Source organism: Eretmochelys imbricata, chromosome 17 (assembly GCF_965152235.1).
Source record: "Eretmochelys imbricata isolate rEreImb1 chromosome 17, rEreImb1.hap1, whole genome shotgun sequence".
Taxonomy (NCBI): Eukaryota; Metazoa; Chordata; order Testudines; family Cheloniidae; genus Eretmochelys; species Eretmochelys imbricata.
Window position 1 is genome coordinate 5,806,789 of NC_135588.1, and position 24,097 is coordinate 5,830,885.

At 38.4% G+C, this 24,097-nt stretch overlaps 1 protein-coding gene across 1 annotated transcript in view; it reads left to right on the forward strand.

Moving 5' to 3' along the window:
• BRIP1 (BRCA1 interacting DNA helicase 1) overlaps window positions 1-24,097 on the forward strand; it is a 127,533-nt gene that overhangs the window by 50,985 nt on the left and 52,451 nt on the right. Inside the window, exons 10-14 of the mRNA XM_077836781.1 lie at window positions 738-870; window positions 1,485-1,639; window positions 2,583-2,754; window positions 2,868-3,008; window positions 3,463-3,624. Of these exons, the coding sequence (XP_077692907.1) occupies window positions 738-870; window positions 1,485-1,639; window positions 2,583-2,754; window positions 2,868-3,008; window positions 3,463-3,624 (763 nt within the window). The remainder of the gene's footprint in view (window positions 1-737; window positions 871-1,484; window positions 1,640-2,582; window positions 2,755-2,867; window positions 3,009-3,462; window positions 3,625-24,097) is intronic.

Below are 24,097 nucleotides of genomic sequence, written 5' to 3' on the forward strand. Positions count from 1 at the left end.
ATTCTACGTCCGTTTAAAAGAAGTCTCCTATGTTTGATTCTAGAAAGTACTTAAGCACATGTTTTAGTGCCCTTTCCTACACTTGAATGGGTTTGCCAGTTCCCCTAGTGGAAACACAGCTTATACTAGCAAAAGGGTTCTTGCATCCAGTCTTTCTTCCTCCGTGGCTGGAATGAAGGGATGTGGTTTAATTAGGCTGATTTAACTCATCTTGGAAATACTTAGCATGTATGGTGCAGGTTGTCACTCTTTCCTTAATCATACCAATTACAGAGGTAATGAATGGTCTGTAAAGCATAATAGCTTAAAATAAGGTTTGGTGCAAGGCTACACAAATGTTTCCTATGCATTCCTGACCAATTAAAGAAACAAGTTATATTTTTATGCCCTTTTTAAATAAAGTTAAAAAATAATATATGGAGCGGGGGGGAAATGTGAACACTAAGGGACAGATTTTTCTCGACATCCACCAGCATACATCAGAAGTAGCTCTCATTAAAGTCAGTGCAGTTCAACGGTGTAAAACTAGCAGAAGGGAGAACAGAATCAGACCCAAAATGCAGAGCCCTCAACCTTTTGATTAAAGATATTAAATTAAAATAATTATTAATAATATCACAGGAGTATGGTACAATTTGTGAAGTTCATTCAATTTAGCTTCCTGAAAATTGTCATACAGGATCATTGAAATTAATGCAGGAATTATTTAAAATTTTTATTACTCTCTTCATTTGTAGTTGGCTACAGGAAAGCTCTGGTCAACTTAAAGAAAGGGGATATGAAACCTCCTGTAAAGTTTGGAGTGGAAAGGAAATGCTCACCATTTTGCACAATATGGGAATAACAAATGCTACATTTCCTATCCTGCAGGTAGAGTTTTATGTTACAGACATTATTATAAAAATGCATAATATTATTTGGTTTCATGTTTTAAAATACCCTTACACTACTTGTGCTCTTTTAAATCCAGTCCAGTTTCTCAAAGCTGTTGTACAAAAGTGTGTATGATGAAAATCAAACGTAAATCCACAGAAACTAGTACAGTCACACCTGTGTAAAAGAAGTGTGAGTGGCGAATCAAGTTTTAAATCTACTAATTTATTTTCAAAGTAGCAGACACTGAGCTTATTACAATGGTCTTATAATTACTTTATTTCTGTTCTACCAAAGAATAACAGTGATCAGATTATTATTCAAAAATTGTGACAATGGAATGACTCTTAGTTCTATCTTTACTGACCATCTGCATTCAGATTGACTAACAAATCATATTTACTGTATGCTTCAGCCAGTTCTTTCTTTCTGTACAGTACCAATCACATTGAAAGCACTGAGTTAAGTATTAAGATTTTTATCTTCAGTCTAACTTCTCTAGCTGTATTGAGAGAAGTTGTTTTAAAATACTGTGGTGAATACTTGATTTGTATGCATTTGTTTTGGGAATATTTTTAGGATGATATTAATGAGGAGTTTGCCTGTTGCAGAAACATTTTGCTGCTGTCCTTGAAAAAGAAGAAAAAGTATCGAATCTTCATGGAGGAGATGAGCTTATTGAGGTTCCTATTGTGAGCCCTGCCACTCAGATTATGCTAAAAGGGCTATTCATGGTTCTACTATATCTTTTTAAAGATAACAACAGGTTGGTGGAAATATATAGCCTGAATTGTGGACTTTTTTTCTTTCTCCTTTTTACCAGATATATTTAAATTGCAAGTGAGTGTATTTTTGTAAACATCTGATTGTTTATATGAAGATGGAAAGATGGCAAAAATAATATTTTCCCCAAGACATTTGGGTAGTTTTGGTATACATGATAAAAAATGAGCACTTGTAGGAGCCAAGCAGAGTGGAGGCATGCATAGTACAAACATGTTTCTGCTTCTTTGCCAAGTTGTCTCTTTCTCAACTATTCAGCACCTCTGTTATTTATTTCAGTGTCAGCTTTCTCCTGAGCAAAACCTACCGATTAAACAGGATTGTGCCAAAAAAATTTCTCTTGTGGGTAAACATCCAATAAGTAGTAGGTTGATATCACCAAATTAATTTTCTTTTTTATATAACTAAAATGTTGAGAGTGGTTTCTCTAAAGGTCAGACTAGAATATTTTCTTGGCATGTTGCCTAACTCCAGTCTGCACTTTAGATCACTTTAATGTTAATTTAAAATAATTAAACTACTCTTTTGATACCTTCACTCTTAAAGCCAACTGTAGCTATTAAATATTTTGTTTTAGAACTAATTCTGTAATACATGGCTTAGCAATTATAGAGGCTCTTTATGTTTCTTAAATGGAAAGTCATATAACTTTTGAACCTTATATCTTAAATCATATTGTCTGTTTCTAGTGTAAAGTACGTTCTTCCATATATTGAATGCACAGTTGCCAGCTCATTTTATTATAGGCAGAGTTTGGTACAGCATTAGGCTGGATGCTTAAGGTGGAACCACATTGTGTCAACACTGGTTTTGGTTTTTCAGAGTTTAATGCTGAACCCACATGACAGATTTATGAAATATACATTTAACAAACACACGTGCAGGTTACATCTATTTACCAGTTATATTAATTTACTTCTATATAGATTTGCAGATGACTACAGAATTGCTTTGCAACAAACATATGTTTGGACAAATGAAAAGCAACTTGATATTCCAGATAAAAATGCTTTCTTTGCACAACCGAAACATCAGAGGAGTTCACGGCAGAAAACAGCAGTCCATACGCTTAACTTTTGGTGCTTGAATCCAGCTGTGGTAAGCTAAGTACAAAGTGAGCCAGAAACTCCTTACTGACCCTCATTTGATCACAAATACAAATATAATAGTTTGTACTGATTTTACTAATTTGTTTTTTTAATTTTCCTTAGGCCTTTTCAGATTTAAGTGGTAATGTCAGGACAATTGTTCTCACGTCTGGTACGCTCTCTCCAATGGACTCATTTTCTTCAGAACTTGGTGTGAAGTTTACTATCCAGCTTGAGGCAAATCATGTTATTCGTAACTCTCAGGTAAATGTTTGCAGCATTGCTTTCACTCCTGAAACTTTAATATTCATTATAAAATAAGCAATAAATGGCAAGTTAAAATGAAGACCATATAAACTCGTTCTATTTCTATAACTCAAAATGGAAAGAGTAAAATAGACATTTACTTGCATTGAGAAAGTTGTCAACTAAGTGTTTAAATGAAACTATGGTTGATACATAATAATCTTAAATAAAAGTAGTAATAGTAAGTAAATATTATTTCACCAGTACAGCTAAAAAGTAAACACTACTGGTAACAGCACCTCTCACTTTGGTGACTTGCTACACTCCTTTCTCTCTCTCTCGATTTTATATTCTTGTTCCTTAGCATTAATCTGTTCAGAAATAATCTTAGTATTTTATTTACTTTAGTTTTTACATTTCCCTATTAATTTGGTATAAATATGTATATAACATTGAAATATTAATACAACAGGTTTGGGTTGGCACCATTGGGGCAGGCCCCAAGGGTCGGAAGCTGCATGCCACATTCCAGCATACAGAGACCTTTGAATTCCAGGATGAAGTGGGAGCACTTATGCTTTCAGTGTGTCAAACTGTAGACCAAGGGGTCTTATGCTTTTTGCCATCTTATAAAGTAAGGAAATTTTAATTTATATTCTTCTCTCTTTTAAAAACCCTACTTAAAGATTCGCTCTCTAACTTTTTATCCCTATACATAAACATAGAGACAACAGCCGTGTCCATGTTGGAATTGCTCGGATCCTGTAGTTGTTTGGTTACAAGTTTGTTTTTTGTGCAAGGTATGTTTTGTTTCATTATAGGAATAATAGGAAAAGGAGTACTAGTGGCACCTTAGAGACTGGTGCCACAAGTCCTCCTTTTCTTTTTGCGAATACAGACTGACACGGCTGCTACTCTGAAAGGAATACTAGGAATATTGTTGTTTTGATCACAGTCATCCAGAAAAGACTGGTTTGGTCCTCAGAGCAAGTGTGCTTATGTGCATTTGGCATGTGGTAGAAAGGGATCTCAGTATGAAAATAAATCTTGGATAGAAAGTCACAGTTCAGGGCAACTTCGCCCATATTCCCCCTCCTTGGTCTAGCAAGGGCACCTACTCTTAGGCTTCCAGCTCCCCAGCTGTCTCCTTTCTTTGGCAGACACACCTCTTTCTTCTTCCAGACCAAGGTATTTCCAGGCTGCACAATCTCCTGCCTGTACTGTGAATTCCCCAGTACGATAGTGTATACCAGTCCTTTCAAGGTGATGGTGCCTCTTGGGACATGTTACAACCTGGGTGAATTTGCCCAATTCTGCCTGGCGGCTGTGTTCCCCCTCACTCATGGAAATACATACAACCCCTGGCCCATAGTGGTACATACACTTAATATAGTAAGATTTAACTTAATTCAGTGAGGTTTGTTCAGGGTATTGGAGGAAAGATGTTGCAGAAAGATATGATTTTCAATGTTTTTCCTTGAACTGTCTAGGTTTTTAAAACCAGTTTTAAAAAAACTCTTACCATTCAATTGCCTATCATCAAAGGCAACTTTGTCATGTACATTGACTCAGCAATTAGGATGCTTTTTGCATTATCTTTATATGCTGTTTGTATATAATATACAGCCATTTCATTTCTCCTTCTTTTGATTATTGTTTCATTTTACTTTGCTATGGATTTTAGCAGTGTTTTATTGAATCAAGTGGAAATTGGACAAAGCCCACTGTCCCAAGGGATCAATTTTCTTTATTTCAAAGCATGTATTACTAAATTTTATTGTTGATAGGAGGGTGTATCATATGGCTAAGACTATACCTCAGTGATAAAAAATGAAAGTTTGTATTCTTTTCCCATAGTTTTTATTGTTGTACAGAACTCAAATTTGAGGAACAGTATAAATGTGCAATGTAATTAGGAGTACAGGTCTGTTTGTTTCATCCAACTGTAACTGTGGTTGGATTGCGGTAAACAATTTAGTAAAATCAACAGTGGTTTAATGTAAACCTTTTAAAAATCAAACCTGGTATCACTGGAAAAACTGCACCATTTGGAGTCGCTGATTCAGTTCCAGATTTCTGACCGTTTTGCTGATGTCAGATGTCCCACGAGGAAGAGTAATTTAAAACCTGAAGGAATGGATAAAAAGACAATGTCCTTTTGTGTCATCAGTGCAGTTACTAGAAATAACCATTAGGTGACCACATTAGACCATACAATGTAGAATTGGTAGAAAAAGGCAGACTACAAACTATAATCCATCATTCTAATTCACAAAACCACATGTATAAATGTGCAAGACTAGCAAGCTGAAAATAAATCTTAAATTGTCTTCTAATTTTATATCGAAAATTGAATCCCAGGCATTATTTCAGTTTGTGATGTATTTATGTAGAGCAATAGTTGTGACAGTGGTGCTGTATATGTTGTGTGGAAGTTGTTTTTTGTGTGTATGAACAAAAGATATTTGCTAAAAGATTTCTTTTTTGAGAGTAAAACTTATCTCAATTGAAAATGCTTAGAGACCTTGAGATCAGAGTAAGACCTGGCATATTTAGTAAAGAATGAAAGAAACTGCTGATCAGCTCAGGTTGTCCCCTCCCCCTTCAAAAATCTCAATTGACCTTATGCTTCACTGAAAGGACTACTGACAAAAAAACATTAACTGCATGTCTACACTGCAATAAAACACCTGTGGCTGATCCAGGTCAGCTGACTTGGGCTCAGGCTGCAGGGCTATAAAATTGCAGTGTAGATATTTGGGCTCAGGCTGAAGCCTAATCCCTGGGACCCTTGGGATCTCAGAACCTGGGCTCCTGCCTGAGCACAAATGTCTACACTGCAGTTTTAGAGCCTCACAGTCCAAGCCCTGTGAGCCCAAGTCAGATGACCCAGGCCAGACATGGGTGTTTTGTTTGCAGTGTATACATACCCTACGTGTTTTTTCTTTGTGGAGGCACTTCCATGGACTTAGCGAAGGTATTGATAAATATAAATTTCAGAATTACTTAAAACTCCAAAATACAGACCGACACCTACAAAAGTATTAAATATAAATACGATGTTAATATAATCATATGGGCCAGATTTTAAATGGAAAAGTCAGGAAATGTAATTGTTTCCCACGGGAACTTGAATTCAACCACTTAAACGTATCTAGTATTTTGTTATACTATATGTGGGTTCAACTTTTAGGACTTTATAAACAAAAATATGCAATAAAGGCCTTACGGTTACTATGGAACAAGTGATTTTTCTAACTTTTGCACATTTAGTATCATCATCATCCATGGAGTGTGGAGCTCCAGATACACACTCGTATCTATTTATATATGTTTTGATTTATTAAGAAGTGCCTACCAATATCTCCAGGCTCACGGACCAAATTTTTCCAACTGAGGGGCTTAAAGTGAGGCACTGACATAAAAGTAGCCTGATTTTTATAAATTGAAGTCACGAAGGAACCACTGAGCTAGAACATTCAACCCAGCCAATAGCAGAGCTTCTGTGTGAGCTGTGGAGGCTCAGTGGCTCTAAAAATGATAAGTCTAGACAAACTAAAAATTCACCAACGAAACTAAAATTAGAACTGAACATCTTATCACATCACTCAGAGACTCTCCCCTCCTGGTCTCACTTCATCAAGCTAAAATTCTAAATAAATAAATCCGTATTACAGTACACTTGGATTCTAAAACTCAAGCCCATCAAACCAGTAAGAGAGAAAAATGTTCCCCTCTCACTCCAGAGTATAACCTGGGACTGAAATAAGAATTGTGTTAGCCCTCAGAAAAACTAACCTATTCCAACAGGGAATGTGAGATCCCACAACAATGATTTAGCAAGAAAACATTACCTTAGAATTTATTCAGATAATATGAATCCTACCTAAATGTAAATGATGCAATCAAAGTTTTCAGAACATAAGATTTACTATACCAGATACAGTCCATGAAACATAGAATCTTGCCTCTGAAAATCCTGATAGAGAACCTCTGAATGCAAATTGGCAATTACGCAATGCTGTACATGATGATGGAGAGAAATTTCTTCTTACTCCTGTGATAACAAGTTTACAAATCTAAGATGTTTTTCCCATTTTTTGACCATATTAATTTCCCAGTCCTACAAGACAGCCCAATGCAGAAGGAAAGAAATGGCATAAAAAGGGGCAGCAGTAGAGAAATATGGGAAATGTAATTTTAAAATATCCCTATTAGTCAACAGAATACTGCATCAGGAAGTCCTCAGGTTAACATAGGAAAGCAAAGGTTAAGACAGTCCCCAACACCAGGGATCTCTTGAGCCATGCTGCTGTAGGAACCATCTTGGTTTTCCTTTCTCTGTCCCTCCCTTTGTCAGGCCCAGGTGAGAGGTGCTGTCTCTCTGCGAGTCCAGTTTGTGGCATGAACACCTGTCACTGTATCCCTTTGTTCTCCAGTGCAAGGCCATTGCTCTCTTTCCCTATTGAGAGGTGAGGAAAAATCTCCTCTTGGCCATTGGTAGCTAGGTGTGACTGTCCCAGCCGTTGGTGTTTGCACGGTCTCTTCTGGATCTTCCATTCATGTGTGGAGGCCCTATTCAGTTCATTAGTGACTGTGGTCTCCAGCCAGGCAGCTATGTGAGTCCAACATCTTGTCCTTTCCCTTCATACTCTGTGCACAGTAGTACAAAGTACAGAGGGGAAACTGAGGTACACTGCGGAATAATACAAATATTACCAAAATTCCCCTATTTGTCACAAACATCACCTCATTTTTTCCCCAGTGGATAAACTAGTGACCAGATTCAAACAAGCACACTCTTAACCTCATGTTTGGAATACCTCTGAAGTTTAAGGCATTGTGGTGATTTGCTAAATACATGTGCATGTCTCTCGTTTATGAAACCTGATAACCTGCTTGTTAGTTCTCAAAGGGAGAAGCATCAGGAGTTGCTACTTCATAAATGGAATTAAATTAATTTCCCATAAAAGCACATTATGTATTTCATTTAAAGTGACATGAAGTGCTACAGATCAGTGTAGCACTTCTAGCACTTTAAATGTTTTCTTCCTTATTTATATAAAGAGAAGGTGCCAGGTGGAAACTAGCCTCTGAATATTAGAGTTTATAAAATATCTGTGTATTGCCTATTTTGGGGAGAGCTCTGATGCTATGATTTAACACTCAGGCATAAGTGTAAAGAATGGATGTTGTAATAGTAGTTATTGGATTTGGGAGACGAAGGAACCATGCTACTTGATGCAGTTTGTATCCGTGAACAATGTCAAGTGACTAGAGCCAGGAAATAAGGAGTAATCTATTATCAGTACCTGTGTGTTGCACCTTTGTTACATGGTGTCAGAAATAAAAACCATATGTGGCAAAAGTGGAGCAAATGAAACCACCTGAATTCCCCAGTCTGGAAAGAAATAATTAGGAATCAGCTATAATGTAAGTAATCCTTAGCCTTCTAAAGTACATTTCTCTCTGAAGATTTCAAATTACTTTACAAACATTAATGAATGTGTCCTTCCAAAACCATGTGAAAATAGAAAAGCGTTATCCCCATTGTACTGCTGTGGAAATTGAGGTGCCAAGAAATACAATGACATACTCCAGATCACATAAAAAGTCTAGCAGAAAAGAAACACCCCAGACTTCTTGTTCCCTGACCTTAAGAACAGGTAGCAGCAAGTTTGAAAACGTTGATGTGCTAATAAGGAGATGCCAGTCAAAGACTGCATTAAACTAACCATATTGAGAGGAAGCTGGCTGCTGCTGATGAAACATCTCAGGTGAAATTTATGTGACCAATGCTCATTTGCTATAGAAACTAGCATTGTGGTTATTTACTGCTTCCAGTGCTAACAGGTGCAAAAAGCATCCATTAAAGGCCTCAATTTTAGATGTTTAGAATCTATATAAAATATATATATATATATATATATATATATATATAAAAATAAACATCTATATAAAAATAGATGTTTAGAATCTATATCAGAGTTTCTCAGTGACCAGTCTGTCGACTGGCGCCAGTCCCTGAGATCTCCCTGACAGTTTAGGAAGGCAGTAAGCGGGTCACTGATATCAAAAAGGTAGAGAAACACTGATCTGTAGGACATTACCCCACCATACTATAAGGATTTTAATGTATATAAAATTTTGACCCCAAACTACTTTATAGTAACCCATTTAAAAAAAAGTTTTTGACAAGATATTTTCCCAAGATCCAGCAATATCAGCTGTATTTTCTCTCTCTCTTTCCATATACTTTGTCATATTAAGTGGACTAATAAAAGAACAGATATAGTAGTTACACATTTTATTATTCAGTTTGCCAAGCTTGATTCATTCTTTAACTTTTGTTGTATCGTATTGTATCATATCATCCTTGTAAAATGAGCTTATAGTATCCCACTAAAAATGCTTTCTCCTTATACATCTTATATGAATGATTTCTGTAAATTACTGTTGTCAATCACCAGTAATACTTTGAAAATTCTCTATATATAATTCGTTATTCCAGATTATTCCTCCTTATGATAGATTTTTGCATAGAGAAGGTAAATATAAATATATTAAAGGAACAAACACTTTTTCATTCCTAAAGGTACCACTGTGATATGATGATAGAACACTATGCTTGCACAGAAGGTCTGCTGTTGGTCTAACAAAACATTGAGAATATATGAATCGGTATATATTTTCACACAATTGAAATATTTCAAACATATGTGAGATTTTAGTGTTTGGTCAGTTGTGAACAATGAGAAGTAGGGATTTCATGATGGGTAGTCATTGTTCAGTATGCAGCTTATATATTTACAATGAAAAATTAAATTGAAATATATTTGTCAACTGTGCCTTTTTCTACTAACTATGATTTCATAAATTCTGGATGTTCATACTCCAAGCTGGAAGAGCTCTTTTTGAATGAAGTCCCAATGAAGCAATTATGTGCAAGATATAGCAACATCTATTGCAGAAGTACAATGACCTCATTCAGTGGAAATGTCCTCCTGTTCATCTAAAGGAGTGACATCCTTTTGTATTAAAAAAATGTACCCTTCTCAGCCTTTAGACACACATACATTCAGAAACATAATTTCGAACATAATTGCATTGAGAATGTCAACTTGACACTAAGCTGTTCTCCAGCCCCCCAAGTTCTCTTATTCCTGCCCCTGCTGCACCCTGTGATGCAGGGATACCTGGGAGGCTTTGGGGGGAGTTTTGGGGCTGGTCCCCACTCACCGCCCTGACAGTCCATGCTGCCTGGGCACTTCTGCACACGCAGGCCCATGAAGGTCAAGCAAGAGATGGTGGAGTGGGGACCAAGCAACTGCCTGCTGGGAAGATGAACAACAAAGCTCCTGGCTCAGCATCGCTATGGGAGGGATGACTCCCAAATCCTGGCAGCTGGGAGCCGCCTCCTGCCTGTCAGCTTTGCTCCCTGCTCTGGGTAAGCTCTGCACAGCAGCGAGGAGGATCTGGAGCTGCTGCCATGGAAGACAATGAGGAAGTTTTGGGGCTGGCTCCCACATGCCACCCTGACAGTGCACACTGTTCAGGCGCCCCTGCATATGCAGCCCCGAGGGCAGGAGGGCAGAAAGCAGAATGGGGACCAGGCAGCTGCCCTGCAGGGAGGGGGAGTGACCAGCATGTTGGAGGTCATCCCTCCCCTGGCCATGCGGAGCTGGGAGCTCTGCTGCTCTTCCTCTCTGCAGGGCAGCCACTTAGTTCCTGCTCCACTCTCTGGCCCTTGCTTATGGGCCCCCGCTGCCCACCATGGGGCTGTGTATGAAGGATTGCTGGGGCTGCATGCACTGATGGTGTGGCGAGTGGGAGCCAGCCCCAAAACCTCCCTCCAGCTTTCTGTAGCGGTGGCTCCGGCTCCTTCTTGCTGTGGAGAGGTTTTGGTGCTGCATTCCTGGGTGCCCCTGCAAACGCAGCCCAGGAAGGCAGGGAAAGCCTGGAAGCAAGGTCCACAGGGTGGAGGGGCACCCAGCGGCTGCCTTGCAGGGAAGGGCAGCAGTGGACCTCTTGGCTCAGCACGTCCCGTGGAGGGATGACCCCCAACATCCTGGCAGCTAGGAATCACCTCCCGCCTGTCAGCTTTGCTCCCTGCTCTGGGCAAGCTCCGCACAGCAGCAAAGAGGAGACAGAGCAGGAGCTGCTGCCTCCATGAGAGGAGCAGGAACAGGTGGTGCCCTTCACCAGGCACTAATGCCGCTGCGCTGCCTGCCTGCCATGCTGCTTATGTGCCGTTGGGAAGCTGGGGATCCATCTGGAGGACTTCTGGGACCTGAGTCAAGCCAGGGCCATGTGCACACAAGAAAGCAATAGGGCTTGGACTGTACGTCCCAGCTTAACACTGATTCAGACCCTAGGTCAGAGCCCTAGGCTAGCACAATAGGTGTGTGGACGCAAGGGGGATTAAGCTTGAGCCTGGGCTCAAGCCCAGGCTTTCATTGCTGTGTAGAACCCTTAGAGCTCTTTAGGAGACTTAAGCTGATACATTTGCTTCTTGAGAGAGACAGAGCTGAGTTGACTTTTGGGACGTACCACCTGCACTTACTTCAATGACATTTTGCCAGCTCTCTCTTCAGAGAATTGCTGCTATTTCTAATCTCTGAATTTTAAAATCTTCAGAACTTTTCTTTGAATTTTTGCAGTGGCACTTCCTAAAATTTTATCGAAGCAGCTGCTAAATTAGGTCTTGTCCATCATTTCTGTGCAGATGACTTCTTGAAAGTTGCTACAACCCTGCTATTTCTACATGGTATAAGTTAACTAAATATAATATGAACAGAGAAAAGGTAATTGTAGGGAGGTTTGATTTTTTTTACCCTATTCAAATAGTATTTCAATAAATAAAAACAAGCCTTTTCTTAGTAAAACCACTATTTAAAAAAAATCGCTGCATATTACATATGCCAGATATCTGCCCCCAGTATAGTAAAATATACATATGAGATGGAAACAATGCATCTCACACACACAAATATCTCATAGCTTCACATCCTGCTCTTATATTGAACCTGCAGTAATGTACAGACAATCAAAATTCTGTCACTTTTACTTTGAAAGTAAATTAGGATAAATTTTACAGTTATTAAAATGCAAGTCAAGACACAATTTTTGAAGGTTAATACATTACTGGAAAACAAACTGATGATATTATGGAACAAAAATGCATTTATGTTAAAATCAGTAGCAACTCTAGCAAAAACACTCTATAAAAGAGAATATCAGAAAGTGAAAAGATTACTCAGAAATCTAAGATGCTTTTAAACAAGATTAAGATAAGGGCCATTAGGGTTCATGTCGCCGACCTGTCTGCATTAAGATATATCTTGCCTAGTGCCAGCATCTGAGATGATTCATTCAATATGTGTCATATCAAAGTCAAAGTACCCGGCAAGGAGAAGAATGCTAATGCTTATAAATTTTAGTGATGATCCATCATGATGAGTTAACTGACCTTTCTTTGGGATCTATTTACAATAAATTGTAATGTTTTAGTCCTTTCTATGAGCCCCTGTTGATTTCCTTTGAATGTTGATTCATAACTTTTTAAATAAAATTTAAAAATAAGACAATTGTTCAAAGTGTTTTGAGTTTCTCAGTTTACAAGCTTCACCAATATAAAGAAAATTATTAATCAGTTGAGTATGATACATAGTTTTCTTTGTTTTCCTCTTTCTTCATTTCCTCCTTTACCTTTCAAAAGGCAAATGTCTTACATTGATTCAGACTTTAATCATATTTCCTCTCCATGTGATATTCAGGACCTTTTTCAATATGTTTTAACTTTTCAGTTGGTCTGGCAAAGTTCTGCTTGACAGTTGTAGGGTGATGGTGTGTACTATACAGTATGCTGTACCAAATAGCTGTATATAGTGTGTAGACAAGATTTCAGCGATGTCATGGGTTCTAATCTAAAATGATATAAAATAGTTTAGGGTGTTTTTTTCTTGTGAGTCTCTTAGAAATTGTTGAACTTGATTCAGGCTTTAAAACTATTTTATCTAAAACCTATTATGCATTTACATCCATAATTGCTGCTTTTAAACTGTAATTTTCACAGCAGTTGTATTATTGTGTATTGCAATACAAAATTGATAATCCTTTGAAGTTCATTCTGTAACTATGGTGCCATATCAAATCATTTTGCTTTGACAGATCAATAGCAAAAGCAGTAATGACATGACACAAGTAGAATAGATAATATCTGAAAAGCCACCAATCCTTTGTTATATTGCATTCACATGAGACTTTTAGCCATATATAATTTCCAGCAGTTGATCCATTTTTTGTTGTGGGGTGTATTTTTAAAATGGAAAAGAATGTAGAAGGCTTGCGACTTGTTCATGTTTTTCAAAACAGTTTTAAAATATCATCCACTCTACTCCGCTCTGATTAGGCCTCAACTGGAGTATTTTGTCCAGTTCTGGGCACCACATTTGAGGAAGGAGGGGGACAAATTGGAGAGAGTCCAGAGAAGAGCAACAAAAATGATTAAAGGTCTAGAAAACGTGACCTATGAGGAAAGGATGAAAAAATTGGGTTTGTTTAGTCTGGAACAGAGAAGACTGAGGCGGGACATGATAACAGCTTTCAAGTATGTAAAAGGTCATTACAAGGAGGAGGAAGAAAAATTGTTTTTCTTAAACTCTGAGGCTAGGACAAGAAGCAATGGGCTAAAATTGCAGCAAGATTGGACATTAGGAAAAATGTATCAGGGTAGTTAAGCATGGAATAAATTGCCTAGGGAGGTTGTGAAATCTCCATCGTTGGAGATTTTTAATAGCAGGTTAACAAACACCTGTCAGGAATGGTCTAGATAATTAGACCTGCCTCTCAAGGTCCCTTACAGTTCTATGATTCTATGATCATATGTTTGTCAGCTGCTAGACAGTGTGACATGGAGTTGTCTGGAGATCCAGACCTCCTAATATATAATGTACTGACTCAGGTTAATAATTTGAAAAATAATTTTACTTTCGCAACACTAACAACTACAATATAAAGACAAAAATAAAATATCTGGCATAAACTGGGCCCTACATCCCTTCAGTTCCTGGAGTACCTTTCTCTCCCACAGCCTCCACTAGACTGAGATCTTTCTGCTAAGGCTTGACATTATATCCTAAAGAAGGTTCTCATCATATCTTAATCTTAAAGGAGCAGACCTTTCCCTGCTGGAGTTCACCTAGCCCTTCACCAGGCATTACAATTGGAAAAAAAAGGAAAATACATTGAAATAATGATTGTCAATATTTACAATAGGTAAAATAAAGGGAGGAAAAAAGAAACCGACTAATGCTACTTCTAGGATATAGGTACTAATGAACACTGGTTCCGCCAGGGAGAAGCCTAGAAGGTTACCGAATTCTGAGCCCAGCTCTTGAAATAGTAATGTCCTTAACCAGATGAATTTAATAAACACACTTTTAGGTCACCATCACAGGTGGAATTGAACTTGAGATCAAGCTATAAAGATAAAAATATCGTTACATGCAATTCACAGGTGGTGTGGCTCTTTCTGAAAGTTCATACCACCTCAGGCTCCAAATGCAATTTCCAGGTACAGGACCTGGAACTTGTACACAGGGAAGGGTAAGAGCTACAGTAACTCTGAGAATGCATTCATTCCCTTATAGGTAGTTCATTGAACAAGGTTTACAAATGTACAACTCACCAGTATTCTGGAAATTTGACTTGTTAATTTGTTGATTAGAACTTTTAAAAAGGAGTCAATACTAGTCTGCAACAAGGTTTTGAAATAGTCAGTTTCCTGAATCTTGGCTAATTGTCTGACAGATTATTTAAAAGAGGGTTTTTTTGTTAATACCTGTCCTGAATTCTATCCTTTTTCTTTTCGTGGCTTATTGCAAAACCAAATGATCTTAGAAGCAGAATCAAGCTGCAGCAATATCTTTACTTCACACATTGGCCTTGAATCTTGATTTAAATCTGAGATTTCTTGCTGATGCAGTGCATTTTAACATGAAACTCCCTTTGTGAAGAAGTGGAGATTTTAGTTTTAGATTTAGTTGTATCATAGGCTTTCTTTGAATTGTTATAATTCAGTAGAAACGTGTACTGAATCTAGAGAGAGAGGAATGGACTTTCAGTGTCCATTTTAGTTTTAGATTTAGTTGTATCATAGGCTTTCTTTGAATTGTTATAATTCAGTAGAAACGTGTACTGAATCTAGAGAGAGAGGAATGGACTTTCAGTGTCCTCAGTTATACACAGCTGATATAGATCTCATAGCTTGGTTGTGGGCAGTGTTCATTTAGGGAAAATAGCTTAAAATAGGAAGATAAAGCAAAGTATGAAAGAATTTAGGAAAATGTATTGGCTTACAAAGTGGTAATTGTATGCACTTGCATGAGAACAGATATCCAACAGTTTTCTATTGGGAATAATCAAAGAGTAGAGTTTTGCAAGAAAAGTTTTTAAAAATCTTAATTGATTTTGCAAGGCAGGCCAACTATTCACTAATGCATACTTCTACAGAAGTTGAACATTATGAACTAAATCTTTCTCTTCTGGGACACATTCAGTTCAAAAATGAAACTTTAAAAGTTCTCTCTCTTGTGCAGCTGGGAGTGTGAAATTGTTTCAGTACTTTGCCGTTAGACATCCGTGCAATCTTGTTCTGTAAGTCGTTTAAGTGTAAGTTTTTGCACTTAAATGTTGTGGAGAGGCAAAGGTTGTACAACTTTAAATACTGTGTTCTTGTTAAGAAAAATTTGATTTCTGCTGCTGACGTCAGTAGTTGCATCTAATGTTTTCAAACAGTGGTGTGCAAACTATGGCCCCGGGGGCCACATCTGGCCCTCCAGATGTTTTAATCTGGCCGTTGAGCTCCCGCCAGGAAGTGGGGTCTGGGGCTTGCCCCGCTCTTGCACTCCAGCTGGGGAGCGGGGTTGGGATCTGGGTCTTGCCCCACTCCGCATGGCTCCTGGAAGCAGGGGTATGTCCCCCCTCCGGCTCCTATGAGGCGGGGCAGCCAGGGGGCTCCCCATGCTGCCCCTGCGCCAGGTGCTGCCCCTGCAGCTCCTATTGGCCAGGAACCGCAGCCAGTGGGAGCTGCAGGGGCGGCGCAGGCAGACAGGGCAGTGCATAGAGACCCCTGACTGAACCTCCCATAGGAGCCGGAGTGGGGACATGCTGCTGTTTCTGGGAGCTGGTTGAGGTAAGCACTGCCCAGAGCCTGCCCCCCTGAACCCCTCCTGCGCCCCAGCCCTGATCCCCCTCCTGCCGACCAAACCCCTCGGTCCCAGCCCAGCACACCCCCCCCGTAACCCCAACCCTTTATCCCCAGCCCCACCCCCGAGCCCGCACCCCCAGCTGGAGCCCTCCTGCCCTCCATCCCCCAATTTCGTGAGCATTCATGGCCCGCCATACAATTTCCATACCTAGATGTGGCCCTCAGGCCAATCAGTTTGCCCACCCCTGTTTTAGAACCTAGTAAGAAAACATTTGAATATATAGAAGAAAGTTTTCATAGTTTTTCTTGTGGCTATCAAGGTTTCCACTAAATGGTTTTGGAAAGATGTCTCTCTGTCTGGTGCCAGAGTCCAGACTTGGATCATTTTTTATGTCCAGTGCAGACTTGGCTTCATTACCTTTTACACCTTTATGAGTCTGATGCATAAACCATTTCCCTTAAGGTACATTTTGCATCCACTGCTGATTTCAAAATAATGAGCACAATCTAAACTATTTTCTCTGCTGTCTTTAGTCATTACATTCTGGGGGTGATGTTGCATGTAAAGCCAGTACATCGGGAATTTGGAATTATTAGGATAAGTATCTCATTCTGACTGTATATAATGCTCACTTTATTAGAGACCCCCAAACTTATGGAGGATGATGGTGGTTTGTTTTTTAGACCATAATGTTGTCATGGTAACATGAGGTCACAGAATTGGATCGTTTCAAAATGTCCACTAAACTTTACAAAACCATATTAGGTTTTGTATATCCATTGTAAGCAGGTTCTGGGGTGGTATCTCATTGAGGTTTACTTGGAACGGACTTCAGAAGTAGTTCTATGTTTAAATTTCTATAACAGGATCATAAATCTCTGGTACAAAGCGGAGGACCTCTTAGCTTGCTCTTTTATTTTCTTTGTTGAATAACTTAATTTTTTTCTCCCTTTTGCTTCTTTTTCTGTAAGTACTGTATGTGTTACAAACTTTTGGAGTTTTTAAAATTTTCTATGGCCTGATCCTGCAAACACTGGATAAGCAGCATTCATGGAAATGGTGCTTTTCGTATCTTGCCAGAAATATTGATTAATCAAAGTGAAAAACATTGCTTTAGTTCAGCAGCACTGTCTATTGTAACCATGACTTATTTAAAACTTGCTATTGCTCATTTTCTTTAACTTCTGGCTGTGCGTAACTTTTATTTAGTGTATGGAATAAATGGTCTAAGGGGATTGTTAACTGAACCTGGAACCTTTCACCTCTTGATCACTAGCTCAACTCCAGTACAAGTTTTGTAGTGACCAAAATAAGTTAACCATTGGGTGCTGAAGAGCTGTCCAATGTGAAATAAATTAGATAGTTTCAATCCAGTCACTAGACAACCGATCCCCACATTTTGAATTGGAACTACTCTGCACTCAAGTAAGCAGTCTTGGGAGAGGCATTCAAGATTGTGTGGGCATAGACTGGTTTATCCTTTACTAACAGAGGTTAGGGTTTAGTCACATTAATAGGATAGTTGGGGAGAAGCATGCATTGCTAATCTCTGTACTGTACCTGCTGTGTGCATAATGGACTTCCGGTATATTTTATCTGGCACTTCTACAGGTACTTATTTTGCTTTAAAACAAATACTGAATTTAAATTTTCAGGTACACCTTTACATGATAGATTCTCAGAAGCTCTTAATTCATATTTTGAGTTTAAGTCCTTTAGAACTTATCCTAGTATGTATGTGTCATAGCTCTCATAGTCCTGTTTCATGAGAACTGAGAAGAGTGGGTGATGATGATGTGTGCTTAGTTATTATTTTAGTTCCTTTCATTTGTGAAGGATCAAGCAGCTGTGTAGTGACTGTTTAGGTTTATGGTATCAGAAGGGTAGCCATGTTAGTCTGGATCTGTAAAAGCAGCAAAGAGTCCTGTGGCATCTTATAGACTAACAGACATACTGGAGCATAACCTTTCGTGAGTGAATACCCATTTCTGATGAAGTGGGTATTCACCCACGAAAGCATATGCTCCAATAGGTCTGTTAGTCTATAAGGTGCCACAGGACTCTTTGCTGTTTAGGTATATGTCAGTCATTAAATTCTTGGCAGTAGTATACACCCCTTGACAAACAGCCTTGGAGATGTTAATTAGTTTTATTAAGTGAGGGAATGGTGGCCAAAAGAATGGGGCTATCCCTTGCTACTTCCAAAAGACCAGGAGAACCTTTAAATTCAATCTAAGCTGTCACCAGGGAGAAGTAGAAGTTACCTCAATTTAACCTTGGACAGTGTTGCACTCCTCTGGTATTTCACTGCAGTATCTGCATTTGATATGAGCGCAAGTCCTTCAGTGTGCTGTCTGCTGGTCCAGAGGGAAATGTGCTACCAATTGGGCCATCTCAGGGTACTGCAGGTGAGTTAAGAATACAGTTTTGGTATTAATTCTGAATGTCTGGCTCTTCCTGGTTTAAGAGGGACCTTTTATTTTACTGGGATTTGTGAGAGTTTTTAGTAAAAATAATTTTTTTGAGAGAGAGGCAGCAGTTGCATGGTGGATGGTACATTTTTCTATTTCTTCTGAAATTTATCTATTAATAAAAATGAAAGGTGATGACTAGATTTCCATCAGAGGCACTCCCACAAACAACTGTTGTACACATAGTTCTTGTAAATAAATTTAAGAAATCTAACAGGCTTTGTTTTCTTCCTGACTGTGACAAAAATAAAGAAGATTAAAAACCTTCTGACAACTTTTACTTATTTAATGAATTAGGTTTATAAATTTACAAAAGATGGTAGTCTGTTTCGCTAGGCCTATTAAAAGCATTAAGATTTGAGCACTAGCTGTTAAAATGAGTAAATGGCAATATTACAAAGTTAAACAAATGCCAAAAAACATTTTCCAGAATACTGGGATTGTAACAATACCATTAATGAGGGCAAAGAGGTTTTAATGCAATTTTCACATTCTAAAGTTTCAAAAAGAGGTTTTGAGTTAGTACATTATTAATGTGCTGAACATCTGGAACTGTGTAAGAGCCATAGACATTGAGCAAGTGCAGTGTTTCCCTACTAGGTCTGATGCTGACTGATTTCCTCCCTAGTGAGATGCTTGTTTTAAGAAGTTTGAGACAGTAAAATGACAATATCCAGATAAGAGGTAAACATTCCACAGTGTCTCTTTGTGAGATGTAAGGAAATAAATGAGAAACCCTTAAGTCTGTGGACTCAGAAGGTGAATTTTGGAAATTAAATATGAAAATTAGATTAATTTACACCTCAGGTCATAATACTTGCTGTCACACTAGAACTTTCAAGTTTTGTTTTGGGACCTAATAATTACTTACTGAAATTATGGGTAATGTAAGTTGGATTACATGCTGGATGGCTTTTTCATTTTGCATTTTAAAAGAAAAAAAATTTTTTTCCTGTTCCTGTGTAAACATCTATTTGTTTGCTGATGTTTACTCATTAAACACTTTTGGGGACAATCATGCAAACTCTAAAACATGCAAGTGACTCCACTCATATTATTATTGCCATTGACTTAAATGGGAGTATTTGCATGAGTCACTTTATTCACATGTTTAAGTGTTTGCAGGTTGGGATACCTTTGTTTGCAACTTGCATGTTTTATTACAGAATATTTTTCCCTTTTAGGTGATGTATTAAAATGCTGGGAAAAGTCAAGGTTACATAGTTTTATGTATAATTTTCATTTATCTGTATAGTCTGTTACTATCTCTAATGACCTAGCCAATGAAATGTGATTGTTTTAAATGTCATAATTATGGCTAATATCCAAAATTGAAGAACATCAGGCAATGGGACAGAAAATTATCAAGTGGAGTGTGAGCTAGCTAGGCTTCTAAATAGGCTGGTAAACTAGAGATATGTTTGTAAATAAATACTGGTGCTCACTTTCTACATAGCGTTTACTAAATATTCTTGAGGGTAGGATTCTCTTCCTGTGGAAGTAGAGCCTTAATTTGTTTGAGCCAAACATCTGCAATTACATTAAGTACAAAAGAAACCTTAAAAAAGAAAAAGAAAAAAGGTGTGGGAACATCATGCTGTCATATTTGCTAACCAAAATTCTGTATAAATATCTATACAAAAGCCGAGAAAAATGATGGAAGAGTAACTAAACTAAAAGTAGAAAGTGCCATGTGTCTCTTGACCGGCCCCGAGGACCTGATCCAACGTCAGCTGAAGTCACTGGATTCTTTCCAGTGACTTCAGAGTGCTTGGTTAGGTTCTATGATACCAAGATGACCCCTTTCTGGCCAACGCTGGTTGAAAAGGAGGGTCTTTTTCCAGTTTCAAAAGCTGTATCTTTTGCCTTATTCTATTTAGAAGCATAATAAAACTAGTAAAGTTATTTTAATTTGATACTTTATGCCTGGCACAAGAGATGTTGTTTTGAGGACAAAAAAGGGGACCAAAGAAGCCAGATTTTTAGTGACTTTAGGCACAAATGTAGATTTTTTTTTTTTTAATGTAGAGATGGAATTTTTTACTAGTTGTCCATTGTTTTTCAAGACTACTCATTGGTGGATTTCTCTGATCTTTATCTCAGCTTCTGCTTGTTCCATGCATGGTTTATGTCCATAAATTGTATATAACATCTTTACTTTCACTGTTTTTACCTTCAATTTTTTCTCATTTAACAGTTTCAGGCGCTGCAATATAACTACCTTGCTTCAGGACATTGCACCCATTTCACAGAACAATTTTCAGAGTTACTCTGCAACACTCGCTGACTTTAACTCCTGCAAGACAGGGTAGCCTTTACACATTTGTGATTCCTGAAACTTAAAGAAAGCTGGAGTTTCACCTTTTCTCTTTCACTTGGACGTAGTTGAAGAGTATGGTGAAAAATGATTTCAGTTAGCCATCTGCAGTGTCTAAAATCACTGTGTGTGATAGGAGCTATACCTTCAACCATCTTTTCACAACTGCACCTGAGGTGAGGGGGGAAAAGGGAAGAGCAAGCCTGAATGATATTAAATCCAGTATGGTGGACTGGAGACAGGAATTAGTGAACATGTATGTTACTTGCACACACACAGCTGTATTAAACGAGTCTTCTGTAACTAGAAATACAATCTCTGTCCTCACATAGTCTGTTGTAAGCCCTCTACTTTAATGCCATCTGCTCATTCAAGTCATTCCACCAATCTTCAATTTAGGAAGGAAATGACAGTTCACATTCTTGTAAAATCAATTTCTGTACCATCCAGGAGGCCCACAGCAACCATATTTCATTTGGCTCAGAAAGGCAAAACAAGTTCAGAATAGCACTTCAGATGAATAACTGAAATGCTGTTAAGTACACAACCGTAAAAATAACTTAAATTTTTTAAAGCTGATATCTGGTTTGTTGTATAGAATAGTTATTATTTCTTCACTTGCCTCAGATCATTTTTTAATCTGTCAAGTTGGTTTCTTTGCTTGGTTGGTTACTACTAATGGCTAGCACAGGTATTGGCCATCCAGGTTTCATACTGAGAAAGCAGTTGCAAAAAAGTGATCCTAATCCATTGGTTGATATCAGGTATTTTATTTAACCCTTTTCCTGTCAATCCCTAGCAAAAACATCTCTTGAAAAGTGACTGAGTTTCAGCAGAATATTTGTATTTGTTATGGCCTGGCTGTAATAAGTAGGCCTTGATCTAATCCCTTTCTTTACTGGCAGAAATAATGAGAGAATTCCAAAAAGCTTCTGAGGATTCCAAAGGATATGAAAATCTTTTGAGGGAATGGTAAACTAAAAATGTTCAAGGAGAACGGGGTTAACTACCTCTTTCCTTTTTGGGAATCCTGTAGCAGAAACAGAAATCTGAAGCTCTGATGGCACGCAAACCTGCTTATGTGGAGGAGTGGTGCAGATGCCTGGGCTTGTTTAGAAAAGGCAATACAGTTTGGGTTGGAGGATCAGTCGCCCATCAGGAGCTTGTATGCTCTGCTTGTAGTTCCTCTTTCCTTCCAAAACCTGGGTGTTTTGTGGATCCTGACTTCTTCCCCAGTCCAAGACATTTTAGTTGTTTATGGGAGATGAGATGTACCTCAAATGTCTTGGACTGGGGCAGAGATCGGTCACAGAAAGGAAATAATCAGGTAGCAAACTTTCCATTTCTCCCACTGGAGTATAGCAACAGAAGACATATTAGGTAAGAAGCTTCTCAATATAGCTTCTTCCTTTTGTGAGAAGAGAGGGTAAGACACTCATTTGTTCACAGTATCAGAACACACACAATTTTTCATCACTTGCGACAACACTAGTCACTGAATAAAAAAGCCAACACTTCTCAAGAACTTTTGTCCTTATTAAGATTACACGAGCTACCTTTTTGTAGGAAGTATTCTTTGTCTTGCTGTGACCACTTCTATGTCTCTCTTGCTCTCTCTTTTTAATTACCTTGATGTTATCTCTCAGGTTCCATGTAATTTCAGTTTTATTCTTTATTTGTGACTGCAATGAAAGTAAAACAGTCTATAACATTTGTCATTTTACCCTTTTTTGGTTCTTTATGCAAACTGTTTTATTTTTAATGCACTCATCAACATGGTATCGAAGCATTATATAAAAAAATTCTATATATCTGAAGATACTCATTTCTCTCCTCCCTACCGAAAGCCACCTTCATAAATGAGTTTGGTGCATCTTTTAATGAGAAATGTTGTCACCATGTCACTTTATCTGGGGAAGATCATCTTGAAAACATGAGTCTTGCACTGGACCTTATAAATACCAAGAGATGAACTCATCCTGATCTTCAGTGGTGGAGTATTCTATAGCCAAGGTTCTGAACTCTGAGGGCTGTTAGTTGAAACATCCTCCATTAACTCAGCCACTGCAGTTGAATATGGAAGAAGAGGTGGTCTTTGAATTTCCTATTAAGGCTTACCTGGCTCTTTAGAGATAATTACCAGGAGCTTGAAATGGATCTGGAGTGCAATAGTCGAACAAGCTTTTAGTAGTAATCAGTGTAGTGTTGACCATATAAAGCAACATTCAGATGGGTCACTTACCTTATAACTCTGAATCCTTGAAGGGAACTTCTTTTAAAAATAGAGTGAAGTTCTGTACTGCGTCATTCCCCCAGCTACTGTAATAATGGTAGTAAAGTTTAATCATTAATTCATAGGAGAGCTTTTTCTTGAGCACATTTAGACTTAAACATTGCAAGCTTTTAAGTGATCTGAAAAAGTATTATTGGACAAAATGTTTTTGTCTTCATTGCAGTCTTAACCTGGGTTCAAATGCTGTTTCTGATAACACGTTCTGGGTTCACACATCTACCTGCCTCTATTTGTGACACACAGCAAGGCAGACACCGCGCCCTAAGGCATAGGGCAGACTCTGAATGAGCTTATCCTCCCTGTTGCTAACCCAAGTAACTACAGTGAAAACATGCAGCCACGGCCTGTCACAACAACCAATACATGATGATCCTCCAGTTCCTTCCCACAAGCCCTCAGACATTCATGTCTGAATACTGTCTTGCCATCTCTCTGTGCTCTGACCCCTGACCAGAAGTGGTTTACCAAAATATGCCACGGCTCAGCATCCTTGGTCCCAGCCAACTGCTTACCTGTTTGCAGTTTCTTCAGCCTCATTCATCTCCTGTGTTTGATACAGCAGAAGAAAACCCAATAAGAACTCTGTATATCAGTGTGCAGCCACCTTACTGAAGGATGATACCAGAACCTTGGTGCATTTTTGAGCCAAAGCGAGCAAAAATCATGACTTCAATTCTTCAAAGAATGTCATTGTACAGTTCAGTGGCATGTCTCAGCAGCTGCTAGCAGATCATGGGATCATGCAGTCAGGACAGCAGTGCAGGGAGAAGATATAGGGACTCAAGCTCTCATGCTCCCTTACCTCTCCCCCCCCC